The following is a 23,715-nucleotide window of genomic DNA, read 5'->3' on the forward strand; positions in this document are numbered from 1 at the left end:
GTGGTGCTGTGAATTACAGTGTAACGATGGAGGGGCAGGAATGCCACAATACCTTTTCCACTTTGTTCCAACATTTGAGAGGAGGGGGGGTGTCACATGTCCCTCACCCACACTGAAAGATTATGGATTTGATCATGCATAGGGATGTGAGAATCGGTCAATTTTGGGTTCTCTCCCCCCCCCCCTCCCCAGTCTTCTGTTAAGTTCTCCACATTTCCATGTCAATTTATGGTTGACATTTTCAAAGCCCCCCCCAAAAAACACACCAGCAATTGGGTGCAAAAATATACACGTGTTCACGTGCAATTTTTGCCGAATTCGTACACTTTCGCAAAGTGTTTGTTCCCTAACAGAGTGCATTTTTTGCATGTTACTGTCTCCAGTATATATATTTTCATGCACAGTTTATGCCAGGATATGCCTTTCTTGTGCTCATTATGCAAGGCTCTCCTCGTTCTTGTTCAGACCCTGCCGTTAGTGCAGAATGCTGCAGCGCAATTGCTGACAGGAGAGAGACCCTGTAAGGTATATCCAGATATGTAGAAGGTTGCCATGTGTCTTAATGTATGTGTGTGTGTAAAGGGACCCCTGACCATTAGGTCCAGTCTTGACCGACTCTGGGGTTGTGGCGCTCATCTCGCTTTATTGGCTGAGGGAGCCGGCGTACAGCTTCCGGGTCATGCGGCCAGCAGGACTAAGCCGCTTCTGGCGAGCCAGAGCAGCACACGGAAACGCCGGAGTGGTACCTATTTATCTACTTGCACTTTGACGTGCTTTCGAACTGCTAGGTTGGCAGGAGCAGGGACCATGCAATGGGAGCTCACCCCGTTGCGGGGATTCGAACCGCCGACCTTCTGATCGGCAAGTCCTAGGCTCTGTGGTTTAACCCACAGCGCCAGCCGCATCCACACACACACACACACATCATTTTCAACCATCATTTAACATATTTTCTTATCTTATACAATGTTTTGGACTTCCATCGGCCACCTCTGAAGATTTTTCAATCTTTATCACTTTATCTACATTTCTTAATTTTTCTATTACTTTTAATCGTCCTCAACTAATAACTCTCTTCATAATCTTCTCTGCAATATTTCGCACAGTCCCCCTTACAAAACTTCTTGCAGTCCTACTAGAGTAAGCTGTTTATTGCAATTGCTTTTCAAATAGTTCAAATATTTACTCCAGTCCTCCAAGAATCTCTGGTCCTGCAAAGGGGATATTTAATTTGGCACATCTCCCCTGAGAATCTTCTGCTATTCTATTCTATTCTATTTAATGCAACAACTATTCTATTCTATTTAATGCAACAAATAATTTTAGTAGCCGTGACTGCGGTTTTATTGTATGTCTGTGCCTGATTATTTTTATGGTTATTGTTGTTGTTTTTTCCCTCCCCCCCTTTTTTGTTCTCCTTCTGAATGATGCCATGGCCTACTGCTAGTGCAATAAAAAGTTTAATTGGTTAAAAATAAAATATATGCAAACAGCTCTCTTTGCAGTCTTGAGGGCTAGAAAAACTTGTCCTTCATTTCCCTTTTCTTTGCAAAAAAAATGAAGTTATTGGGATAAGGAATTCTCCAGCCGGATGCTGTGATCAAAGTCGAGCGGGACAAATGATGACTTCAGGGTTTCTGAATTTTCCGGCTTTGTTCCTGCTTGGAGATCACAGTTAATCTTGAGGGACCAAAGACTGTGAGCTGGAAGATGTTGCTCTAAGCACTCTGAAATTCCTCATTTTGATTGAAGAGGGAATGCCATGGTAGACAGTCAGATAAAAAGTCTCTGAGCCATTTTGACATCCATCCTTCCTTTCATGATGTTTCTCTTCAAATCCTTTTTCTACTGCCTTAAACATAATACTGATTTCTGTAACATACATATTACATTCCTTTATCTATTTAAAAATTATTTATACTTTTCAGGTTTCTACATTTCACTGATTTTACAATCCTTTTTGACATTTCAAAACTTGACTTCCTCCCCTCTCTAAATTTATTTTTAATAACTTCTGCATATCCAAATTAACTTAATTTGCTCATTTATTCATCTACTTTAAATATGTACTTTAAACATATTACCATAGTCATGCCAATGTTCTTATCTGTTTACAATTCATCTGTAAATATTCAACAAACCATTTCCATTCTTTTATTAAAAGATTGTTATCCTGATTTCTTATTCTTCCGGTAAGTTTCGCCATTTCTGCATATTCCACAAGTTTTTGCATCCATTCTGTCAGGGAACTGCCATCGGAGCCAAGAGTGGAGGTAAGGCTCCCCAGCGATGCAGGAGAAGGGACCAGTAGAGGGAGAGAGAACACTCCCTTTGGGGAAGGCAATCAGCGTGACACCAAGGAGGAAAGGGAGCAGGGAAGGACTTTGGAGAGAGGGCTCCAAGACTCTTCCACAGAGACCAGCGGGGAGTGTCCAGGACCTCCGCTGGCCACGCCCACTCTGCACAGAAGACTTCCGCGCAGGGAGGCTAGGCGGAGACTTGGTGTCAAGGAATTTTTATGTTGGAGGAAGTTCAGGAAACGCCCACTGACGGATTCTGCCAGTGACTGACACAGCCATGGAGAAAGGGCTGTCCAGCCAGGGAAAGGATTAGCCAGGCAACGTTGCCTAGAGCATCAGCATCCTTTACGCACGAGCAACCCCAATTCCCATTACACATTCCTCCTTTGCTGGGACTTCTGCTTCTTTCCATATTACATTCCTTTATCATTCTCATTCCTTTGTTTATATTTCCCTTCCTGCCTGCAATTTCATTTGACTATAATATTATCTCCAAAAAGGATCTCCACTCTTCCACAAACATTTTATCCTGTCTCTTGTTTTTGCTGTTAATTTCACCATCTCAGTATAGTCCAATAGTTTTAAAAGTCCACTCCTTTCTTGTTGGAACAACAACTTATTTCCATTTCTGGGCTTACAGAATTCTGGCTGCGGACATACCGTATTTTTCACTCTATAGGACACACTTTTCCCCCTCCAAAAATGAAGGGGAAATGTGTGTGCGTCCTATGGAGCGAATGCAGGCTTTCGCTGAAGCCTGGAGAGCGAGAGGGGTCAGTGCGCACCGACCCCTCTCGCTCTCCAGGCTTCAGGAAGCTATCCACAAGCCTTCGAAGCGCGGCGGGAGTTCCCGCCGGGCTCCGAAGGCTTGCGGATAGCAGCCTGCAGCCTGAAGCCTGGGGAGCACAGCGCCAACTCCTGGCGCACCCCGGGCTTCAGGCAGCTATCCGCAAGCCTTTGGAGCCCGGCGGGACTTCCCACCGGGCTCAGAAGGCTTGCGGATAGCAGCAAGCTCCGGGAGCAAAGGCGAGGTTGTGCGCAACCTCACCTTCGCTCCCGGACCCGTTCTGGGGGCTGGGGTCGGGGCTAAAGAGGAAGCCAAGACAGCTAGCGGGATCCATCCTCTCCTGGCTGGAGAGGTTTTGCGCGGCTAAAGAGGAAGCCAAGTCAGCCAGCGGGATGGATCCCACTCGCTGTCTTGGCTTCTTTGCTCTTTGGGGCTGGGGGGGGGAAAATATATATTTTTTCTTTATCCCCCCCCCCTAAAAACTAGGTGCGCCCTATGGTCCGGTCAGCCCTATGGAGCGAAAAATACGGTAATATACAGATACATTTTAACCAACTTTTTTGGCCTGACTTGGCCGAAACTGGAATCTTGCCCCCCCCAAATCAGTTAGCGATTCGAGCTTTGACCGAATCACATAGCCTTACTTGTAATTTGCTTTGGGCTCTTAACCCTGAAAATTGGAGTATTTAATTAATTTAATCTTTTTTTCTGTTCCAGGTGAAAGGCTGACAGAGGAAGAGGTCGATAAGCTAATGGCCGGCCAGGAAGACTCCAATGGTTGCATCAGCTACGAAGGTACAGTGGTGCCTTGGTTCTCAAACTTAATCCGTTCCAGAAGTCTGTTCCAAAACCAAAGCGTTCCAAAACCAAAGCGTGTTTTCCCATAGAAAGTAATGCAAAACGGATTAATCCGTTCCAGACTTTTAAAAACCACCCCTAAAACAGGGGGTGGTTTAATGAATTTTACTATCTAACGAGACCACTGATCCATAAAATGAAAGCAACAATCAATGTACTGTACTATAAAATAAGACAGAATTGTAGATGATAAAAATTAAAACTATTTTTTTTCCCTTACCTAAACTGATGATAGTCACTGTTTGGATGGGGGGCTTTTATCCATTTCTGCAGTCACACAATCAATCAATCAATCAATCAATCAGTAGCTGAGCACAGTTACAAAAACAAATTAACTGAAAAGGCCTCAAAAACAAAAACACAAAATAAATAACCCTTATAGCACAGACTTAAGGTGGACTTTGGGAAGGAGTTGTGAGGCTCTGGCAGGGTCCTAGAGCCCTCCTAACTCTTTCCCATAGCCTGGTAAGCGCTTGCCAAGTTTTGGGAAGGAGGAAGGAGAAGAAGAAGGGTTTGGATTTGATATCCCGCTTTATCACTACCCGAAGGAGTCTCAAAGCGGCTAATATTCTCCTTTCCCTTCCTCCCCCACAACAAACACTCTGTGAGGTGAGTGGGGCTGAGAGACTTCAAAGAAGTGTGACTGGCCCAAGGTGACCCAGCAGCTGCAGGTGGAGGAGCGGGGACGCGAACCCAGTTCACCAGATTACGAGTCTACCGCTCTTAACCACTACACCACACTGGCTCTCACACTGGCTATCCTGTCAGAGTCCTCATACCTCCTTCCCAAAGCCGGATAAGCGCTTCCTGGGCTTTGAGAAGCTGCCCTCCTTGGCTTTGCACCCGGTGCAACCACAACTGCTGTTCGCACTGCCCTAAACCCACCTCTGAGCTCAACGTGCTTCTCCTTTTACGCCATTTTACCCTCATAACATCCCTGCGAGGTAGGCTAGTCCGGGAGACAGAGCAGCCTTTCTTGGAGACAGAGCAGCCTTTCTCGGAATGAAGGTGCTCCCAGTTAAGGTTTCCACCCCAATCACTTCTGTACCTTGCAACCCAATCTCGCAACCACTGTGCTTTTCGTGTAGCTACCTTATCTGCTCTACGTGACCTTGGACTGATAGGCTGGACACTTTCCAGTTAGCTCTCTCTTCCAGTTATTCTTCACTTTGCTGTTCACCCCCCAGTTCGTCTCTGTGGGAATGTTCAGGGAGGCAGGAGAGGATATATTGTTTATTAATATCCTTCCTAACTTACGCTAGCAAGTTCCTTTACTTAGCAGAGTTTTATATTCCCCTTTTAAACGCACAGCGGGTAGCTGGTTGCAGGGTTCTGTAAGCCTCTCACTATCATACGAATTGTATGTTCCTGGTAAGTCCCCTTATATCCCTCTTCAAAGAATAAAGATGCCACAATCTTGTGTAAAGTCAATAAAAGAAGTTTACTTACAACATCAGTTCACAGATGGATCCCTGAAGGCAGACTTACTTACTTAGTATATACATGTGGAGCTATCCCATAGGGCAGTGGTTCTCAACCTGTGGGTCCCCAGATGTTGTTGGACTACAACTCCCATCATCCCTGAGCTCTGGCCTTGCTAGCTAGGGGTGATGGGAGTTGTAGTTCAACAACATCTGGGGACCCACAGGTTGAGAAAGGCTGCCATATGGGGATAATCCCAGCGTCCTCTGTTGGCTGGAAGCTAACAGAGCGTCTCTAGCTAAAAAGCTGCTCCGACGATGGAGGAAGTCAAAGAGAGAGAGTGCTGCGTGCCTTGTCCTTTTGTTACCTGGACAGGTGAGGTCACGCCCACCTCTAGTCACATGCAAAGGAAGTATGTCCCAGCCAGGAGGAAACAGGAAGTTTTCAACTGGCTGGACCAAACATTCCCCCGCATGTCCACTCTAGGAAAACAAGGAATGTTGTACTTGACTGCTACTTATGTATCACATCCCACAGTCTCAACTTTTGCCTTCAGAACTATGCCCCTCTGCAAACCACTGCTCCATATCTATACTGCTCCATTGTTCCTGGGCAACTTCAGGATTCTGGTCAAGAGCAGTGGGAGGGAGAGGTTCCCACCATTACTCATCAGAGCAGTACTCCTCAGCCTGGTCTTTGACACCCAGTGAGATTCATGACTGAGTCAGGATTCAGACCCTCATATCCCAAGCTCTAGCCCAACACTCTAACCATTACACAACACCACCTCTGAGACAGTAATGACTCTCTTCCTTTTTTTTCCAGCGTTTGTGAAGCATATCATGGCAAGTTGAACGGTAGGTAAGCAGAACAAGGTCATCATTCTTTTGTTTTTGAAACCCCACCCCACCCACCACCCCAGATACGATAAGAAAATGTTTATTGTCATTGTCCCATACAGAACAACAAAATTGAAAAATCTACATCAGACATTCAAGAACCAACAAGCCTGCTATCCCAACCTGATTGGCCCCTAAAAATTCTGATACCCCATAATTGAATACAATATACTCACATAGAGACTACCTTACACTGCGTATAAAACCAAAATCGCATTTGGATAGAAACTGTTTCTCAGGCGGCTAGTCCTAGTCTTTATAACCCTGTACCTTCTTCCAGAAGGCAGAAGCTGAAAGAGATCTTCAATAGATCGATCCATATACAGCAAAAGGGTGAGGAAACTGTGATTCTCCAGATGTTGTGAAGTGATGGGAGTTGGCTTGCATCTAGAACATCTGGAGAACTACAGTTATTCACAAAAGGTTTGGTTTTGGTATGAATGGGACTATATTTATGTAGCTTTCCATTATTAGATAATTTCAGTGAAGGGCCCTTGCTGATTATCCAAAATGAAGGGCTTTATTTGACAAGCTGGAATGGGTGCAGAGGAAGAAGACCAAGACAATCAAGGGTCTGGAAACCAAAACTTTTGAGGAATGGTTGAGCGAGATGGGTATGTGTAGCCTGGAGAAGAGGAGATATGAACGGCCATCTTCCAATATCTGGAAGGGCTGTCCATGGAAGATGGAGAAAGCTTGCTTTCTGCTGCTCCTGAGGGTAGGAACCAAACCAACTGAATCAAACAACAAGAATCAAGTGGTTTGGGTTTCAAGTACGCATTGGGAGGAACTTCCTGATGGTAAGAACTGTTCAACTGCAGAACAGATTTCCTTGGAAGGTGGTGGACTCTCCTTCCTTGGAAATTTTTCAACAGAGGTTGGATAATAATAATAATAATAATAATAATAATAATAATAATAATTTATTTATACCCCACCCATCTGGCTGGGTTTCCCCAGCCACTCTAGGCGACTTCCAACAGAATATCAAAATACAATAGTCTATTAAACATTAAAAGCCTCCCTAAACAGGGCTGCCTTCAGATGTCTTCTAAAAGTCTGGTAGTTGTTTTTCTCTTTGGCATCTGATGGGAGGACGTTCCACAGGGTGGGCACCACTACTGAGAAGACCCTTTGCCAGATTCCCTGTAACTTGGCTTCTTGCAGGGAGGGAACCGCCAGAAGGCCCTTGGCGCTGGACCTCAGTGTCCGGGCAGAACGATGGGGGTGGAGACTTTCCTTCAGGCATACTGGGCTGAGGCCGTTTAGGGCTTTAAAGGTCAGCACCAACACTTTGAAATGTGCTCAGAAATGTCCTGGGAGCCAGTGTAGGTCTTTCAGGACCGGCAGCCACTCCCAGTTACCAGTCTAGTTGCCACATTCTGGATTAGTTGTAGTTTCCGGGTCACCTTCAAAGGTAGCCCCATGTAGAGCGCATTGCAGTAGTCCAAGAGGGAGATAACCAGAGCATGCACCACTCTGGCGAGACAGTTCACAGGCAGGTAGGGCCTCATCCTGCATACCAGATGGAGCTGGTAGACAGCTGCCCTGGGCACAGCACTGACATGTGCCTACATAGACAGCTGTGAGTCCAAAATGACTCCTAGGCTGCGCACCTGGTCCTTCAGGGAGTCCTCCACACCATCTGTCATGGACTCTTGAGGTGTGATGTCTGCATTCCGGGGGGTTGGACTAGATGACCCTGTACCCCTCAAAGAGCTGCCGTTCTCAGAGTGGTTTAACTATCAATCCCTGTTCCTAGGGAACGCTGGGAATTGTGGCTTTGGGCAGAGAATTGTTGTTGTTGTTGTTGTTTAGTCGTTTAGTCGTGTCCGACTCTTCATGACCCCATGGACCAGAGCACGCCAGGCACTTTTGTCTTCCACTGCCTCCTGCAGTTTGGTCAAACTCATGCTGGTAGCTTCGAGAACACTGTCCAACCATCTCATCCTCCGTCGTCCCCTTCTCCTTGTGCCCTCCATCTTTCCCAACATCAGTGTCTTTTCCAGGGAGTCTTCTCTTCTCATGAGGTGGCCAAAGGATTGGAGCCTCAGCTTCACAACCTGTCCTTCCAGTGAGCACTCAGGGCTGATTTCCTTCAGAATGGAGAGGTTTGATCTTCTTGCAGTCCATGGGACTCTCAAGAGTCTCCTCCAGCACCATAATTCAAAAGCATCCATTCTTTGGCGATCAGCCTTCTTTATGGTCCAGCTCTCACTTCCATACATCACTCCTGGGAAAACCTTAGCTTTAACTATACGGACCTTAGTCGGCAAGGTGATGTCTCTGCTTTTAAGGATGGTGTCTAGGTTTGTCATTGTGGGCAGAGAATAGGGACCTCCAAACAACTCTCAGCCCCCTGAACAAACTACAGCTCCCAGGATTCTTTGCGGCAAACGAGAGCTGTTTAAAGTGGTATCCTAGAGCCTTAAATGTAGAACGCAGCCAATTTTGCCATTGCAAAGGAGCTCCGATCAGCTCTTCCACAGTCACTGGGTCCATATTTATTCCTGGAAGAAAAACACACACAGAACAACAACCGAAACATCTGATTTCTCAGAACCTCAGCTGTTATCTTTTAGGCTCTTTGGTGGGGGTGACCTAGGATGCAACCACAACTTTGTGGGCAAAGGGGGAAAAAACAATCTGCGTGTCTTAGATAAATTAGAAAACAATCCAAACTCTGTACTATCAGTTCCTGTTTTCCCGCTGCTCTGGTTTATTTATCTGTCGTTGCCTCCTGATCTTGTTTGCTCAGGGATATCTGAAATTATCCCAGCTTGTGGGGCCGAAGCTCTTTAAAACATGGGCTTTCATCCGGTCAGCAAAACCCCAGGGAGAGAGCAAACCAGAGGAGAAGATAAAGTCAGGATGCTGAGTTCGAGTGAATGGCAAAGAGAAAGAGGACAGAGGACAGTTTTCCTCCCTCTCTTCTAACGCTGGAACTCAAAGGCATGCAACACAGCTGAGAGTTGGAAGATTTGGGCAGATAAAGGATGGACTTATTCACGTACCACAGAGTTAAGCTATGGAACTCTCACAGGAGTCAGGGACAGCCGCCAACATAGGTGGCTTTAAAAGAGGACAGGGCAAATTTCTGGAGGAGGAGAGAAGGGCCACCGATGGCTTGTAGGCAGGAGGGCTATGCTGAGCCTTCACAGAGGCAGGAAATCCTTCTGAATATAGTGGTACCTCGGGTTAAGAACTTAATTCGTTCTGGAGGTCCGTTCTTAACCTGAAACTGTTCTTAACCTGAAGCACCACTTTAGCTAATGGGGCCACTGTGCCACCAGAGCATGATTTCTGTTCTCTTTTAATAGTTTTTTTAATTAGTTTTTCCACAATGATAACACAAACCACAAAGCAAAATGATACACAAAAACAGAAAAAAGTGAACAATAAACAGATAAATAATAACAACAAACTTAATTCTTCACAAATCCAACCTTTTAAGCATCTTGGTTGACTTCCTCAAATCCATCCCTTCTGGGTTTCCTTGTAATTAAAAGCAGCAGCTTTCCAATATCATTATTAAACTAAAGCGATTTCCAATTATAGTCCATCTTATTCACTTTTCTTAACATTCTAAATCCCATTTATTTAATTATAACTTAGTTTAATCCTAGGCCTATTTGTTTCTTTCAAGTAATTTCTAATTTTACATTACAAATATTACAATATTTATTCAAATAGTCCTTAAATTTCCTCCAGTCCTCTTGGAACTCCTCTTCTTTCTGGTCATGGATTCTTCCAGTCAGGTCAGCTAGCTCTGAAAAGTTCATCATCTTCATCTGCTAGTTTTCCACTGTTGGTAGTTCATGTTTTTTTCCAATTTTTAGCAAGTAATATTCGGGCGGCCGTTTTAAGAACTTTGCTTCAGGATGAGAACAGAAATCGTGCCCCGGCAGCGCGGCAGCAGCGGGAGGCTCCATTAGCTAAAGTGGTGCTTCAGGTTAAGAACAGTTTCAGGTTAAGAACGGACCATCAGAACAAATTAAGTACTTAACCTGAGGTACCACTGTACTAGGGTAAAGCATGCAGAAGAATATACAAAATGCATCACCAATTGGGGCTATTTGATGGCAAGATGTGTACTCTGGACCAAATGGAATATAATAATGTGTGTATAAGGAGAAAATTGCTGTATGGTGCTGAATTGAAAATTACTCAAAAGGGCTTTTTTTAAAAAAAAATCAGAAACTGATGTGGAAATTTGGACAGAACCTAACGATGGAAAAATAAGGAGCAGAAAGAAAACAAAAATGTTTTCCCTTGTCCTTCCTTCTCTTCCTTTCATCACAGCAAATCACTGTGTTATTCTGATATTCCTTTTGGAAGTACGTGATAGAGACCAGAAAAAATTGTTTGGTCTACTTTCCACAGTGGACCAATCAGATTTGAGGCTTCCAAACTTGCTCAAGACCCTGTGAGATGCAGATTTCTCTGGATTTGCTGAAGCAGCAATGGGATTTAATGAAGCAGTTGGTAGTGTGCAAAAGATGAACACAGAAAATATATACCGGTATTTTATGTTAAAATCTAATGGAAAAAAGTATGTTTTCTAGATGAAAGAGTTGAAAAGCACCAAAGGATTCTTATTTTACATTTTTAGAAATGTGTCGTTTACATTGCAAACGAGCACATTTTAAATGTGTGCACAGCTTTTGCGTGCACACATCTTTTTTTAAAAAAAAGTTCACAGAATCTGCATGCAAAGCAACAGATCTGCAACTGAGTTCCAGTGAAATGAAACAGGACAGAATTGGCTACTCTGTCCATCTCTAATATATGGACTCCACAGAGTAGACCACAGCAAGTAATTTGTGAAGGAACCTGATGGATCCCTGTACACTCTCTGTGGATCTTTACAGTCCATCCCGCCTTGTGAGTTGAGTCGCTTAGACAGACTCACTTATGGTGTACCTTGGTTCTCAAACTTAGTTCATTCCAGACGTCCGTTCCAAAACCAAAGCGTTTCAAAACCAAGGCGTGCTTTCCCATAGAAAGTAATGCAGAACAGATTAATCTGTTCCAGATTTTTTAAAGCAACCCCTAAAAGAGCAATTTACTATAAAATAAATAAGACAGTAGATAAAAAAAATTAAATTTATTATTATTTTCTTAGCTGCACTGATGATAGTCCTTGTTTGGATGGGGGGGGGGCTTTGATCCATTTCCACAGTCACACAATCAATCAATCAATCAATCAATCAGTAGCTGAACTGGGTTCCACACAGTCACAAAAACAAATTAACTGAAAAAGCCTCAAAAACAAAAACGCAAAATAAACAGCAATAACAAAAGTGCCAAATACAGTGATAGTCCGTTTGACTTCCGAAATGTTCGTAAACCAAGGCAGGGCTTGTGATTGGTGCAGGTGTCCTGGAAACAATAGCCGACAGCCACATCGGACGTTCGGCTTCCGAAAAACGTTCGAAAACCGGAACACTTACTTCTGGGTTTTAGACATTTGGGAACCAAGGCGTTTGAGAACCAAGGTACCACTGTATTAAGGAAAATACGGGGGACTTCCTGATGTGGGCTGTTCCTCAATTATTATTTTTTTTAAAAAATGTTGCTTTGGGGAATAATAATAATAATAATAATAATAATAATAATAATAATAATAAATATTAATAATTTATTATTTCTAACAAAAGATTAAAAATACATTAAAACATCAGTCATTAAAAGCTTCCCTGAACAGGTCTGCCTTCAGATGTCTTCTAAAAGTCTGGTAGTTGTTCTTCTCTTTGACATCTGGCGGGAGGGCGTTCCACAGGGCGGGTGCCACCACCGAGAAGGCCCTCTGCCTGGTTCCCTGTAACCTTACTTCTCGCAGGGAGGGAACTGCCAGAAGGCCCTCGGAGCTGGACCTCAGTGTCCGGGCAGAACGATGGGGGTGGAGACGCTCCTTCAGATATACTGGACCGAGGCCGTTTAGGGCTTTAAAGGTCAGCACCTACACTTTGAATTGTGCTTGGAAACGTACTGGGAGCCAATGTAGGTCTTTCAGGACCAGTGTTATGTGGTTTTGGCAGCCACCCCCAGTCACCAGTCTAGCTGCCGCATTCTGGATTAGTTGTAGTTTCCAGGTCACCTTCAAAGGAAGCCCCACATAGAGCGCATTGCAGTAGTCCAAGAGGGAGATAATCAGAGCATGCACCACTCTGGCGAGACAGTCCACAGGCAGGTAGGGTCTCATCCTGTGTATCAGATGGAGCTGATAAACAGCTGCCCTGGACACAGAATGGATCTGCGCCTCCATGGACAGCTGTGAGTCCAAAATGGGAAGCTCACAAGCAGGGCATAAAGAAAGCAGATTTCCAATCCCAGCAGCTGGTACCGAGAGAGATACACTGTCCCTGAATATGCTCTGCTGATTGGTAGCTGCCTCCTTAAAAGGTAAAGGGACCCCTGACCATTAGGTCCAGTCATGGACGACTCTGGGGTTGCGGCACTCATCTCGCTTTCTTGGCCGAGGGAGCTGGCGTACAACTTCTGGGTAATGCGGCCAGCATGACTAAGCCGCTACTGGCGAACCAGAGCAGCGCACGGAAACACCGTTTACCTTCCCGCTGGAGTGGTATCCATTTATCTACTTGCACTTTGACATGCTTTCAAACTGGAGCAGGGACGGAGCAACGGGAGCTCACCCCGTCGCAGGGATTCAAACTGCCGACCTTCTGACCGGCAAGTCCTAGGCTCTGTGGTTTAACCCACAGTGTCACCCGCATCCCGGTAAGCCTATCTAAAACCATCCAAGCCCCCATCTCGCCGGGCGGCAGCAAAACCCACCACGTGGAAACCTTTGCTCCTTCCTTATCCCAGAGCTTGTGAGTCACTCTCCGTCTCTTCCGATACCTTTTCCCATGTGGGATGTTGTTTAATTCTCAGCCCACACACAGAGCAGCCTCCTTTGCTGGCTCCTTTTCTTGCACAGGCTGCGAAATCTCGATAATCTGGAGCAATTTGTTACATCCGGCCGCGGCTTATTTTTTTGACCCCCGGGGGTCAAGTACTTGCCTGGCTCACAGCCCGTTCTCGTCAGATAACTTACAGCTCCTATATAGGCACTTTTCCCAGATTCCTTCTTCTGCGACTTCTTGCCTTGAGTAATTCAGCGAAGTTGTAGCCAGCGCTGCCCATTGCATCTATATCTATATCTATATCTATATCTATATCTATATCTATATCTATATCTATATCTATATCTATATCTATATCTATATCTATATCTATATCTATATCTATATCTATATCTATATCTATATCTATATCTATATCTATATCTATATCTATATCTATATCTTGGGGGTTTGATATCTTTTTTTACCAATTTTTTTAATTGATTTTCCACATTTATAACAAATATAACATATGGAAAACACAAAGCAAAACATCTTACAATACTAATAGAAAAAAGAAAAAGGAAAAAAAAAACAGCCATTACTTCCAAAATCCAAGTTAACTATCCATCTATCAAGTTATCTCTCCTGCCAACCTAGCAGTTCGAAAGCACGTCAAAGTGCAAGTAGATAAATAGGTACCGCTCCAGTGGGAAGGTAAACGGTGTTTCCGTGTGCTGCTCTGGTTCGCCAGAAGCGGCTTAGTCATGCTGGCCACATGACCCGGAAGCTGTACGCCGGCTCCCTCGGCCAATAAAGTGAGATGAGCGCCACAACCCCAGAGTCAGCCGCGACTGGACCTAACGGTCAGGGGTCCCTTTACCTTTACCTTTATCAAGTTATCTATCTATCATCTGTCTACCTACCTACCTACCTACCTACCTACCTATCTATCATCTACCTATCGATCTAGCTATCTATCCATCATCTATCATCTATCTATCTCTATCATCTATATCTATCTATCTATCTATCTATCTATCTATCTATCTATCTATAATCTATCTATCATCTATCTATCTCATCTATCAATTGATTGATCGATCCTCCCCCCCCCCCAATCTTGTTTTAATTTCTTTTCTTTCTTTTTTTGCAAACTATCCCCAGGTGTTTCCAAACTGCAGTAACAAATGAATAAAACTTTGTTTCCAACTTTGTTTTTAGGCCACGTCAACCGGAACTGGATACCGAGATTCGATTTCAACCGAACCCGTGGAATGGAATTAGTATTTCTAGTTGGAATCGATGCTCAGATTCCATCAACCGTCTTGTCCTTGTCTCTGTCCCTCTGGAATGGGCTCTTTTTCACTCTGTCTGGCCACCAGCTACCCTATTCCTCACATCCTCCGCCATGTCGTTCCCTCTGCTTGGAACAGCCACCTCCGCTTCCTTCTCCCGAATGAGCCCAACCCTCTCCACAGACCCACTTCCACTGGTTTCTCTCCATCCCGTTAATTCTTTGGGGTACCTCCATCCTATCCCTGTCTTTTATCCTGTAATAAAGACTACAGATCCCTGAACTTGGATACTGCGACTCAGTGTTCTAGGCAAAGGCCAATGTTGGCACTCGATTAGCTTGAAATTGTAGTCCTTTTCTACTACTAGTAGTAACACAATAGTAATTTACTAGTAGTAGTAACACAATAGTAATTTACTACTAGTAGTAACACAATAGTAATTTACTACTAGTAGTAACACAATAGTAATTTACTACTATTAGAGATAGTCCTGGCAACTAAGCACTATTAAGCCTCTCTTACTGACATACAAAAAAGCATTAATCTTTGGCTCCTGTGTGTAGCTGTGCTAAAATGGTTATATCTAGCCAAGCTACCTCATGTTCCAGAGAAGTTAGCCATTTCACAAAAATGGTTATTGGGATGTATAATAACAATAATGATGATGATAATTTATTATTTGTACCCCACCCATCCGGCTGGGTTTCCCCAGCCACTCTGGGCGGCTTCCAGCAGATTAAAAACAGACATCAAACATTAAAAACCTCCCTAGACAGGGCTGCCTTCAGATGTCTTCTAAAAGTCAGATAGCTGTTTATTTCCTTGACATCTGGTGGGAGGGCGTTCCACGGGGCGGGCACCACTACCGAGAAGGCCCTCTGCCTGGTTCCCTGTAACCTCACTTCTCAGAGGGAACCACCAGAAGGCCCTCGGAGCTGGACCTCAGTGTCTGGGCTGAACGATGGGGGTGGAGACGCTCCTTCAGGTATACTGGACCGAGGCCGTTTAGGGCCTTAAAGGTCAGCACCAACACGTTGAATTGTGCTCGGAAACGTACTGGGAGCCAATGTAGATCTTTCAAGACTGGTGTTATGTGGTCTCGGCGGCCGCTCCCAGTCACCAGTCTAGCTGCCGCATTCTGGATTAGTTGTAGTTTCCGAGTCACCTTCAAAGGTAGCCCCACATAGAGCACATTGCAGTAGTCCAAGTGGGAGATAACCAGAGCATGCACCACTCTGGCGAGACAGTCTGCGGGCAGGGAGGGTCTCATCCTGCGTACCAGATGGAGCTGGTAAACAGCTGCCCTGGACACAGAATTGACCTGCACCTCCATGGACAGCTGTGAGTCCAAAATCACTCCCTGGCTGCACACCTGGTCCTTCAGGGTCACAGTTACCCCATTCAGGACCAGGGAGTCCTCCACACCTGCCCGCCTCCTGTCCCCCCAAAACAGTGCTTCTGTCTTTTCAGGATTCAACCTCAAGAAAGCCAAACCTCAACAAAGCCAAACGAAGCAGGTCAGAAACAAAAAGAGGACTCTGCTTTTACACTGAGTCACGCCATTGCTCCTCCTAGCTCAGTGTGTCCCCGCTGAACAAAAACAGTGGCTCTCCTGGGCTTCAGTCGAGGGAATCCAGGGATCCACCGGAAGATGCCAACGAGGATCGAACCTCACACTTCCTGCAGGTAAAGAAGAAGAAGACATCAAACAAAGACCTTCACAATTTCTCCTTGTCCGTCTGGGAACCTGGGAACAGAAGGAGAAAAGTCGCCTCCATCGAGCGATCTGTTGATGACTAACGGTTGTCCATTTTTGCTGCCTGGTACCTGGATAATAAATATGTGCATCGTCATTTATTTATTTATTTGCTTGCTGACTTACTTAGGAGTATTTATACCCTGACTACTACTCAAAGTTTTCTCTCTTTCTTTCATAAAATCTTTTTTTTATTAAGCTTTAAAGGTAAAGGTAAAGGGACCCCTGACCATTAGGTCCAGTCGTGACCGACTCTGGGGTTGCAGCGCTCATCTCGCTTTACTGGCCGAGGGAGCCGGCGTACAGCTTCCGGGTCATGTGGCCAGCATGACTAAGGAGCTTCTGGCGAACCAGAGCAGTGCACGGAAACGCCGTTTACCTTCCCGCCGGAGTGGTACCTATTTATCTACTTGCACTTTGACGTGCTTTCGAACTGCTAGGTTGGCAGGAGCAGGGACCGAGCAATGGGAGCTCACCCAACCTTCTGATCGGCAAGTCCTAGGCTCTGTGGTTTAACCCACAGCGCCACCTGAGTCCTTATTAAGCTTTACGTCACAAATTAAAATTCAAAGATCATCATTTAGGACAGGGGTCAGCAAACATTTCTAGCAGGGGGTCCCTCAGACCTTGTAGGGGGCTGGACTATATTTTTTTGGGGGGGGGGATGAACAAATTCCTATGCCCCACAAATAACCCAGAGATGCCTTTTAAATAAAGCACACATTCTACTCATGTAAAAACACGCCAATTCCTGGATCATCCACAGTCTGGATTTAGAAGGCGATTGGGCCAGATCCGGCCCCCAGGCCTTAGTTTGCCTACCTATGATTTAGGATTTCCTGAATTCTTCGACTCCCCTCCACCCTTCCCTGGTTACCATTATCAATCTTTTTTCAACTGCTTCTCTTATTTTCTCTATATTTTTTAAATAGTCCATTTTAACCATAAATTTTTGTACATTACAAGCATTACTCAAATCCTGCCAAAGCTTTTAGTTGTTTACAGGTGTCCTCTTAAGAACGTTGTAAATTTCCCCCATTCCTTCTTAAAGTTCCTCTCTTCCTGGTTTCCTAATAAGGGGGGGGGGGGAGCCTCTGGGTTTGTTTGTTTTTACAAACGTTATTTTAAACATTTTTTTCAACTCATTATAAATCGTTTCCCAGAATGCTTTACTCAAAGTTTTCGAGGAGGTTTGCAATATATTTTAAACACAATAAAACAGACAGTGATACATACAATGGTCAGCTGCTTGGGAGAAGAATGGGGGGCTGAATTATTAATTATTATTACTACTACTACTACTACTACTACTGAATTCCCTCCTGCTGACAGCACTCCTTCCTCCTCGAACAGTTAATCTGCAGGGCTCAGATTTTTAATGCATGGCACACTTTATTTGCATTGGAGCCCTTGGGGGTAGGGGAAACCACACCTTTCCATAGCTCGGTTGGTTAGAGCATGGTAACGCCAAGGTTGCGGGTTCGGTTCTCATATGGGACAGTTGCATGTACATTGTAGAGGGTTGGACTAGATCCTCAGGGTCCCTTCAAACTCTATGATTCTATGATCTTCACACAACTCTGTGGCTGCATCCACACAACCATCTATCCATTTTCCTGAGGTTTCCCATACTGTTTATTTCCACTAGTAGATAGGTAGCCGTGTTGGTCTGCCATAGTCAAAATAAAAAAATTCCTTCCAATAGCACCTTAAAGACCAACTAAGTTAGTTCTTGGTATGAGCTTTCGTGTGCATGCACACTTCTTCAGATACACTGAAACAGAAGTTGCCAGATCCTTCTATATAGTGAGAAGGTGGGGAGGGGTGTTTATTTCCACATTATATTTGAGCTTTCATGTGACACAAAAGCCACTTCTGGAAATAAATATCCAAACAAGCCCCTGTTTTGCAAAGAGAACGTCAACAATGTCTAGGCAACATGATGACCATATGTATACGTAATAGACAATCTTTATAGTATTCCTTCAAATTATAAAAAGTTCAAAATGAATTCTTCATCAGTGTGGTGGGTGGATATTGAATGCTTCATAAACCCATCTTATTTCGAATGAGCACAGCATTTATTATTTTCATTTATATACATTCATTCAAAATAAGACGGGTTTATGAAGCATTCTATATCCACCCACCACGCTGACGAAGAATTCTACGAAACAGTAGTCAATATCCGGAATTACTGTTCAGTGTTGGACATCATTGTTGAATACACAAAGCTTCACAGCTTGACTTCCACCGTGCTAAGTTTGGTACCTCGCTTCATTTAAAGATTTCCAGAGACTTTGAGACTAAAGATTTCATTTTGAACTTTTTATGATTTGAAGGAATTCTAAAAAGATTGTCTATGACGTATACTTCTGGAAATAAAGCAGAGCATAGCACAAGTTTAGCGCTTGTTATCTGCTTCCAGGAAAGAAACCAAAAAACTGTTTGCAAAGAACTTGGAAATAAATCTGTAGAAGACTGTATTCTGCTATACAGTGGTACCTCGGGTTAAGCACTTAATTCGTTCCGGAGGTCCGTACTTAACCTGAAACTGCTCTTAACCTGAAGCACCACTTTAGCTAATAGGGCCTCCTGCTGCTGCCGCGCCGCCGGAGCACGATTTCTGTTCTCATCCTGAAGCAAAGTTCTTAACCTGAAGCACTATTTCTGGGTTAGCGGAGTCTGTAACCTGAAGCATATGTAACCTGAAGCGTCTGTAACCCGAGGTACCACTGTATTTCTGGAAGTGGATTTTACAGTGTTTGAAAACTCAAAGAGTGAGGAAATTAACTGTTAGGCAAAGCTTGAGGAAAGGGGATGAATGCAGCCTATATTTAGCTATCCAAGATGTTTGCAAGCAGATTTAAATTGGGAGAACTTTTTTTTTAAAGAATGGCCTGTTTCAGATCAGACCAGACCTATCTGCGTTTCATTTATTTTATTTTTTCCCCCATCTCATGGAAGCCTTGTTTGCATTCCCAGACCCTTATGGGGTCTAGTAACCTGAGAAGACATAAATTTATGCCCTCAGGACTTCTCTGGAGAGCATGACGGGGCCATATCAGTTTCTTCACCCGGCTATTTTTTGAGCTATTTAGAGCTCCTTTGTTCTGTGGGGGGAAAGCATATCTCTCTCTCCCCTCCCAGCATTGCCTTTTGTGTTTGTCAGTCTTTGTGTGTTTTATGACACAACACCTGTCCGGCTGCCCCAAAGAGAACCACGGCTTCTTCACAAGGAAACAAAGCCCATAGCATGAGCTGCCGCCAACCCAAATCGCCCAACCACGCAGGTGTTTCGAACTCGTGACTGACAGGAACAGGAGCAAGTGCCCTGCCGGTGCTAAAGTTCAGGAAGCCACAACTGTCTCCAGCAATCAATTCATGCCTCTCTCTCCAGAACAAAGGACTCTCCAGAGGAGGAATTGTCCTGGACACAGTTGCTCTTCCAAGAAGCTAAAAATAATCGCCAGATCTGTCCTTGGCGTGAGCCAAATGCTACCCTGGGACATCGCCTTTCAAGTCCCGAAGACAATTGACTGGGTGCATATGGGGAAACGATTGCAGGGAGAGGGGATCGCCGGACATCTCAAATGTCACAAATGGATCTTGAGAGTCCCAATTGGGGTATAATCTCAAAGATGCTTTGAGCTGATCTCTTCCTCTCCATCCAGAGGCGTAGCAAGGTCAGGTGGTCCCCAGTGTGGAAGATTTCTCGTCACCACACCCCCCACAATGAAATTATTAAAGGTGAAAATAAGATACGGTCGCAAGTGTTATTTTCTGGTTTATTTACTGAACATTGTGAGCATGATGATGATTATACAGTGGTACCTCGGGTTAAGTACTTAATTCGTTCCGGAGGTCCGTTCTTAACCTGAAACTGTTCTTAACCTGAAGCACCACTTTAGCTAATGGGACTTCCTGCTGCTGCCTCGCCACTGGAGCACGATTTCTGTTCTCATCCTGAAGCAAAGTTCTTAACCTGAAGCACTATTTCTGGGTTAGTGGAATCTGTAACCTGAAGCGTATGTAACCTGAAACATATGTAACCCGAGGTACCACTGTAATAAGAATGATGATGATGATAATTTATATTGTGGAGCCATATTGGCTGTCAAGGCCCCCAATGCCTGGTTCTTGAAGCAGCGATATCACTTTCCGCCTGCCTGCCATTGTGGCAGTAGAGTACAGTATGGTTGCCCCCATCCTCCTGTCTTGGATAATAATAATAATAATAATAATAATAATAATAATAATAATAATAATAATAGTAATAATAATAATAATAATTTATGCCCCGCCCATCTGGCTGGGTTTCATCTGGGCGGCTTTCAACAGAATATTAAAATACAACAATCTATTAAACATTAAAAGCTTCCCTAAATAGTGCTGCCTTCAGGTGTCTTCTAAAGGTCTGGTAGTAGTTGTTCTCTTTGACATCTGGTGGGAGGGTGTTCCACAGGGTGGGTGCCACCACCGAGAAGGCCCTCTGCACAGTTCCCTGTAACTTGGCTTCTCACAGGGAGGGAACTGCCAGAAGGCCCTTGGCGCTGGACCTCAGTGTCCGGGCAGAATGATGGGGGTGGAGACGCTCCTTCAGGTATACAGGGCTGAGGCCATTTAGGGCTTTAAAGGTCAGCACCAACACTTTGAATTGTGCTCGGAAACGTACTGGGAACCAATGTAGGTCTTTCAGGACTGGTGTTATGTGGTCTCAGCGGCCGCTCCCAGTCACCAGTCTAGCTGCTGCATTCTGGATAAGTTGTAGTTTCCGGGTCACCTTCAAAGGTAGCCCCACGTAGAGCGCACTGCAGTAGTGCAAGCGGGAGATAACCAGAGCATGCACCACTCTAGCGAGACAGTCCGCGGGCAGGGAGGGTCTCAGCCTGCATACCAGATGGAACTGGTACACAAGCCACACATCTACATTCTACATTCTGCAAGGCATTCATACCTTTGAAGGACACATTGCAGCCAGGCACAAGCACTCGAATGGGGTGCAGAGCACAAAGGGCCAGAAAATGGGTGGGTGCATCTGACTCTTGGGTTCCCAATCCCTGCTCTCCTGCCATGGTTGCCAACTGCTCTCCCTCTCCTCTACCCGTTACTGCCACCTGCTTGCTCATGCCAGGCAAAGCCAATGAGTAAACAGGTCCTGGCAGATGTTCTAACTACTCCCTACCACTGCTGCTGTTGATTTGCTTGCCACAGCAAGAGGCCAGAGAGCAAGTAGGTTGCGATGGTGAAGAAGAGGAGCAGGACGAGGGGGCTCTTTTCAGCAGGCCCTTGGCTGGGGTAAAGACCCTTGACGCCAGCCCTGTTTTCTGGCAATCTTGAGCAATGCACAACAAAGTACAGTGGTACCTCGGGTTAAGTACTTAATTCGTTCCGGAGGTCCGTACTTAACCTGAAACTGTTCTTAACCTGAAGCACCATTTTAGCTAATGGGGCCTCCTGCTGCTGCCGCGCCACTGAAGCATGATTTCTGTTTTTACCCTGAAGCAAAGTTCTTAACCTGAAGCACTATTTCTGGGTTAGCGGAGTCTGTAACCTGAAGCGTATATAACCTGAAGCGTATGTAACCTGAAGCGTATGTAACCTGAAGCGTATGTAACCTGAAGCGTATGTAACCCGAGGTACCACTGTATTGTCCTCGTACTGGAGTCCACAGGGCATTTCAGAACCATGGAGAGCTCCAAGTGAGAGACCTGCTCCAACAAATATGGAAAGCAAACAGGGCCTTAGAAAGCTTTTGCCTCTCATACTACCTTTCCCAGGCTCCACCCTCTTGTGGGGACCTTAGATCCTAAGAAAATAGAGCCTACTGGATCAGGCCAATGGCCCATTTAGTCCACCATCCTGTTCTCAAAGTGTCCAACCAGTTGCCTTCAGGAAATCCACAATGGCAAGTAGCCTTAAGGAACAAAACCTCTGATCTGATGGTGGACATTCCTCCTGAAAGAGACCAAAATCTCAAAAGTGGTTGATGGTGGTGGAACAGATTGACAACCAGGAATTAACAAAATAATTAGTTGAATTTAACAAATTATTCTTGCATTGCTGGGGGACGAACTAAATGATGCCTTGGAGCTCTTCCAACTCTACAACTCTGTGATTCTAAGATTTATATATCAGTTAATAATTTGGGGGTGGGGCTCAAATGGTATGGGACTCCAATTCCCATCTGCCCCAGCCACCATGTCAGGGATGATGGGAACTGTAGTCCAACAAAATCTGGAGAGAATCAGCTTGGGGAAGGCTGATCTATCTAGAATCAAGCGCAGCCTCTGAACCCATTAGCAAAAGTTTTGTTTTCCGAAACCTGACTTTCCGATGATCCTGCATCTATGAATAACTTGTGCCGCAAAGCAACCTCAGTACGTGACCATGGAACCATCTTGTGTATCCTAAATCAGCTTGAGAAACCTCACCCAACTGCTTGTCATTTCCAATATCCATCCTGCAGCCCACTGGCAAACTCTCTGTTTCTCTCTCTCTCCCTCGCCCACAGATACACAAACAGCCCAACTCACCATAACCCAAATCCCAGGAACAACGATTGAGCGTTTACATCATGTCTAGTAGTGCTTCAGGTCACGGGCAAGGAAATGGGCGTTGTGGCTACTCGCTCCCACAAAATGCTGTCTGCATTGGTTATTTCCTTTCCCACTGTGGGCAACTTGGCCATTTTGTTGAGATTGGCACCTTCCAAACAATTCTTAAAAGGGGGGGGGTCACGGTTAGGAGAAGGATGCTCCTTTCTGACTTTGGTCAAGTCAATTGCAATAATAATAATAATGATGATGATGATGATAATAATATAATAATAATAATAATTTATTATTTGTACCCCGCCCATCTGGCTGGGTTTCCCCAGCCACTCTGGGCGGCTTCCACAGAAACCAAAAAACATTAAAATATCATACATTAAAAGCTTCCCTGAATAGGGCCGCCTTAAGATGTTTTCTGAATGTCAGGTAGTTGTCCATCACCTTGACATCCGATGGGAGGGCATTCCACAGGGCGGGCGCCACCACCGAAAAGGCCCTCTGCCTGGTTCCCTGTAGCTTCGCTTCTCGCAATGAGGGAACCGCCAGAAGGCCCTCGGCGCTGGACCTCAGTGTCCGGGCAGAACGATGGGGGTGGAGACGCTCCTTCAGGTATACTGGGCCGGAGCCGTTTAGGGCTTTAAAGGTCAACACCAACACTTTGAATTGTGCTCGGAAACGTACTGGGAGCCAATGTAGGTCTTTCAAGACCGGTGTTATGTGGTCTCGGCGGCCGCCCCCAGTCACCAGTCTAGCTGCCGCATTCTGGATTAGTTGTAGTTTCCGAGTCACCTTCAAAGGTAGCCCCACGTAGAGCGCATTGCAGTAGTCCAAGCGGGAGATAACTAGAGCATGCACCACTCTGGCCAGACAGTCAGCGGGCAGGTAGGGTCTCAGCCTGCGTACCAGGTGGAGTTGGTAGACAGCTGCCCTGGATACAGAATTGACCTGTGCCTCCATGGACAGCTGTGAGTCCAAAATGACTCTCAGGCTACG

At 45.1% G+C, this 23,715-nt stretch overlaps 1 protein-coding gene across 2 annotated transcripts in view; it reads left to right on the forward strand.

Annotated features, from left to right (window-relative positions):
• Positions 1 to 14,694, forward strand: part of MYL3 (myosin light chain 3) — a 34,526-nt gene extending 19,832 nt beyond the window's left edge. The window contains exons 5-7 of one of the 2 annotated variants that reach the window (XM_083467278.1): positions 3,805 to 3,882; positions 6,193 to 6,242; positions 14,339 to 14,694. In XM_083467278.1, the coding sequence (XP_083323404.1) occupies positions 3,805 to 3,882; positions 6,193 to 6,221 (107 nt within the window). In that variant the 3' untranslated portion in view covers positions 6,222 to 6,242; positions 14,339 to 14,694. The remainder of the gene's footprint in view (positions 1 to 3,804; positions 3,883 to 6,192; positions 6,243 to 14,338) is intronic. The other variant, XM_083467277.1, reaches the window with a different exon arrangement.
• The last annotated feature ends 9,021 nt before the right edge of the window (positions 14,695 to 23,715 follow it).

The sequence above is a fragment of the Podarcis liolepis genome (assembly GCF_965112155.1).
Source record: "Podarcis liolepis genome assembly, chromosome: 12".
Classification (NCBI taxonomy): Eukaryota; Metazoa; Chordata; class Lepidosauria; order Squamata; family Lacertidae; genus Podarcis; species Podarcis liolepis.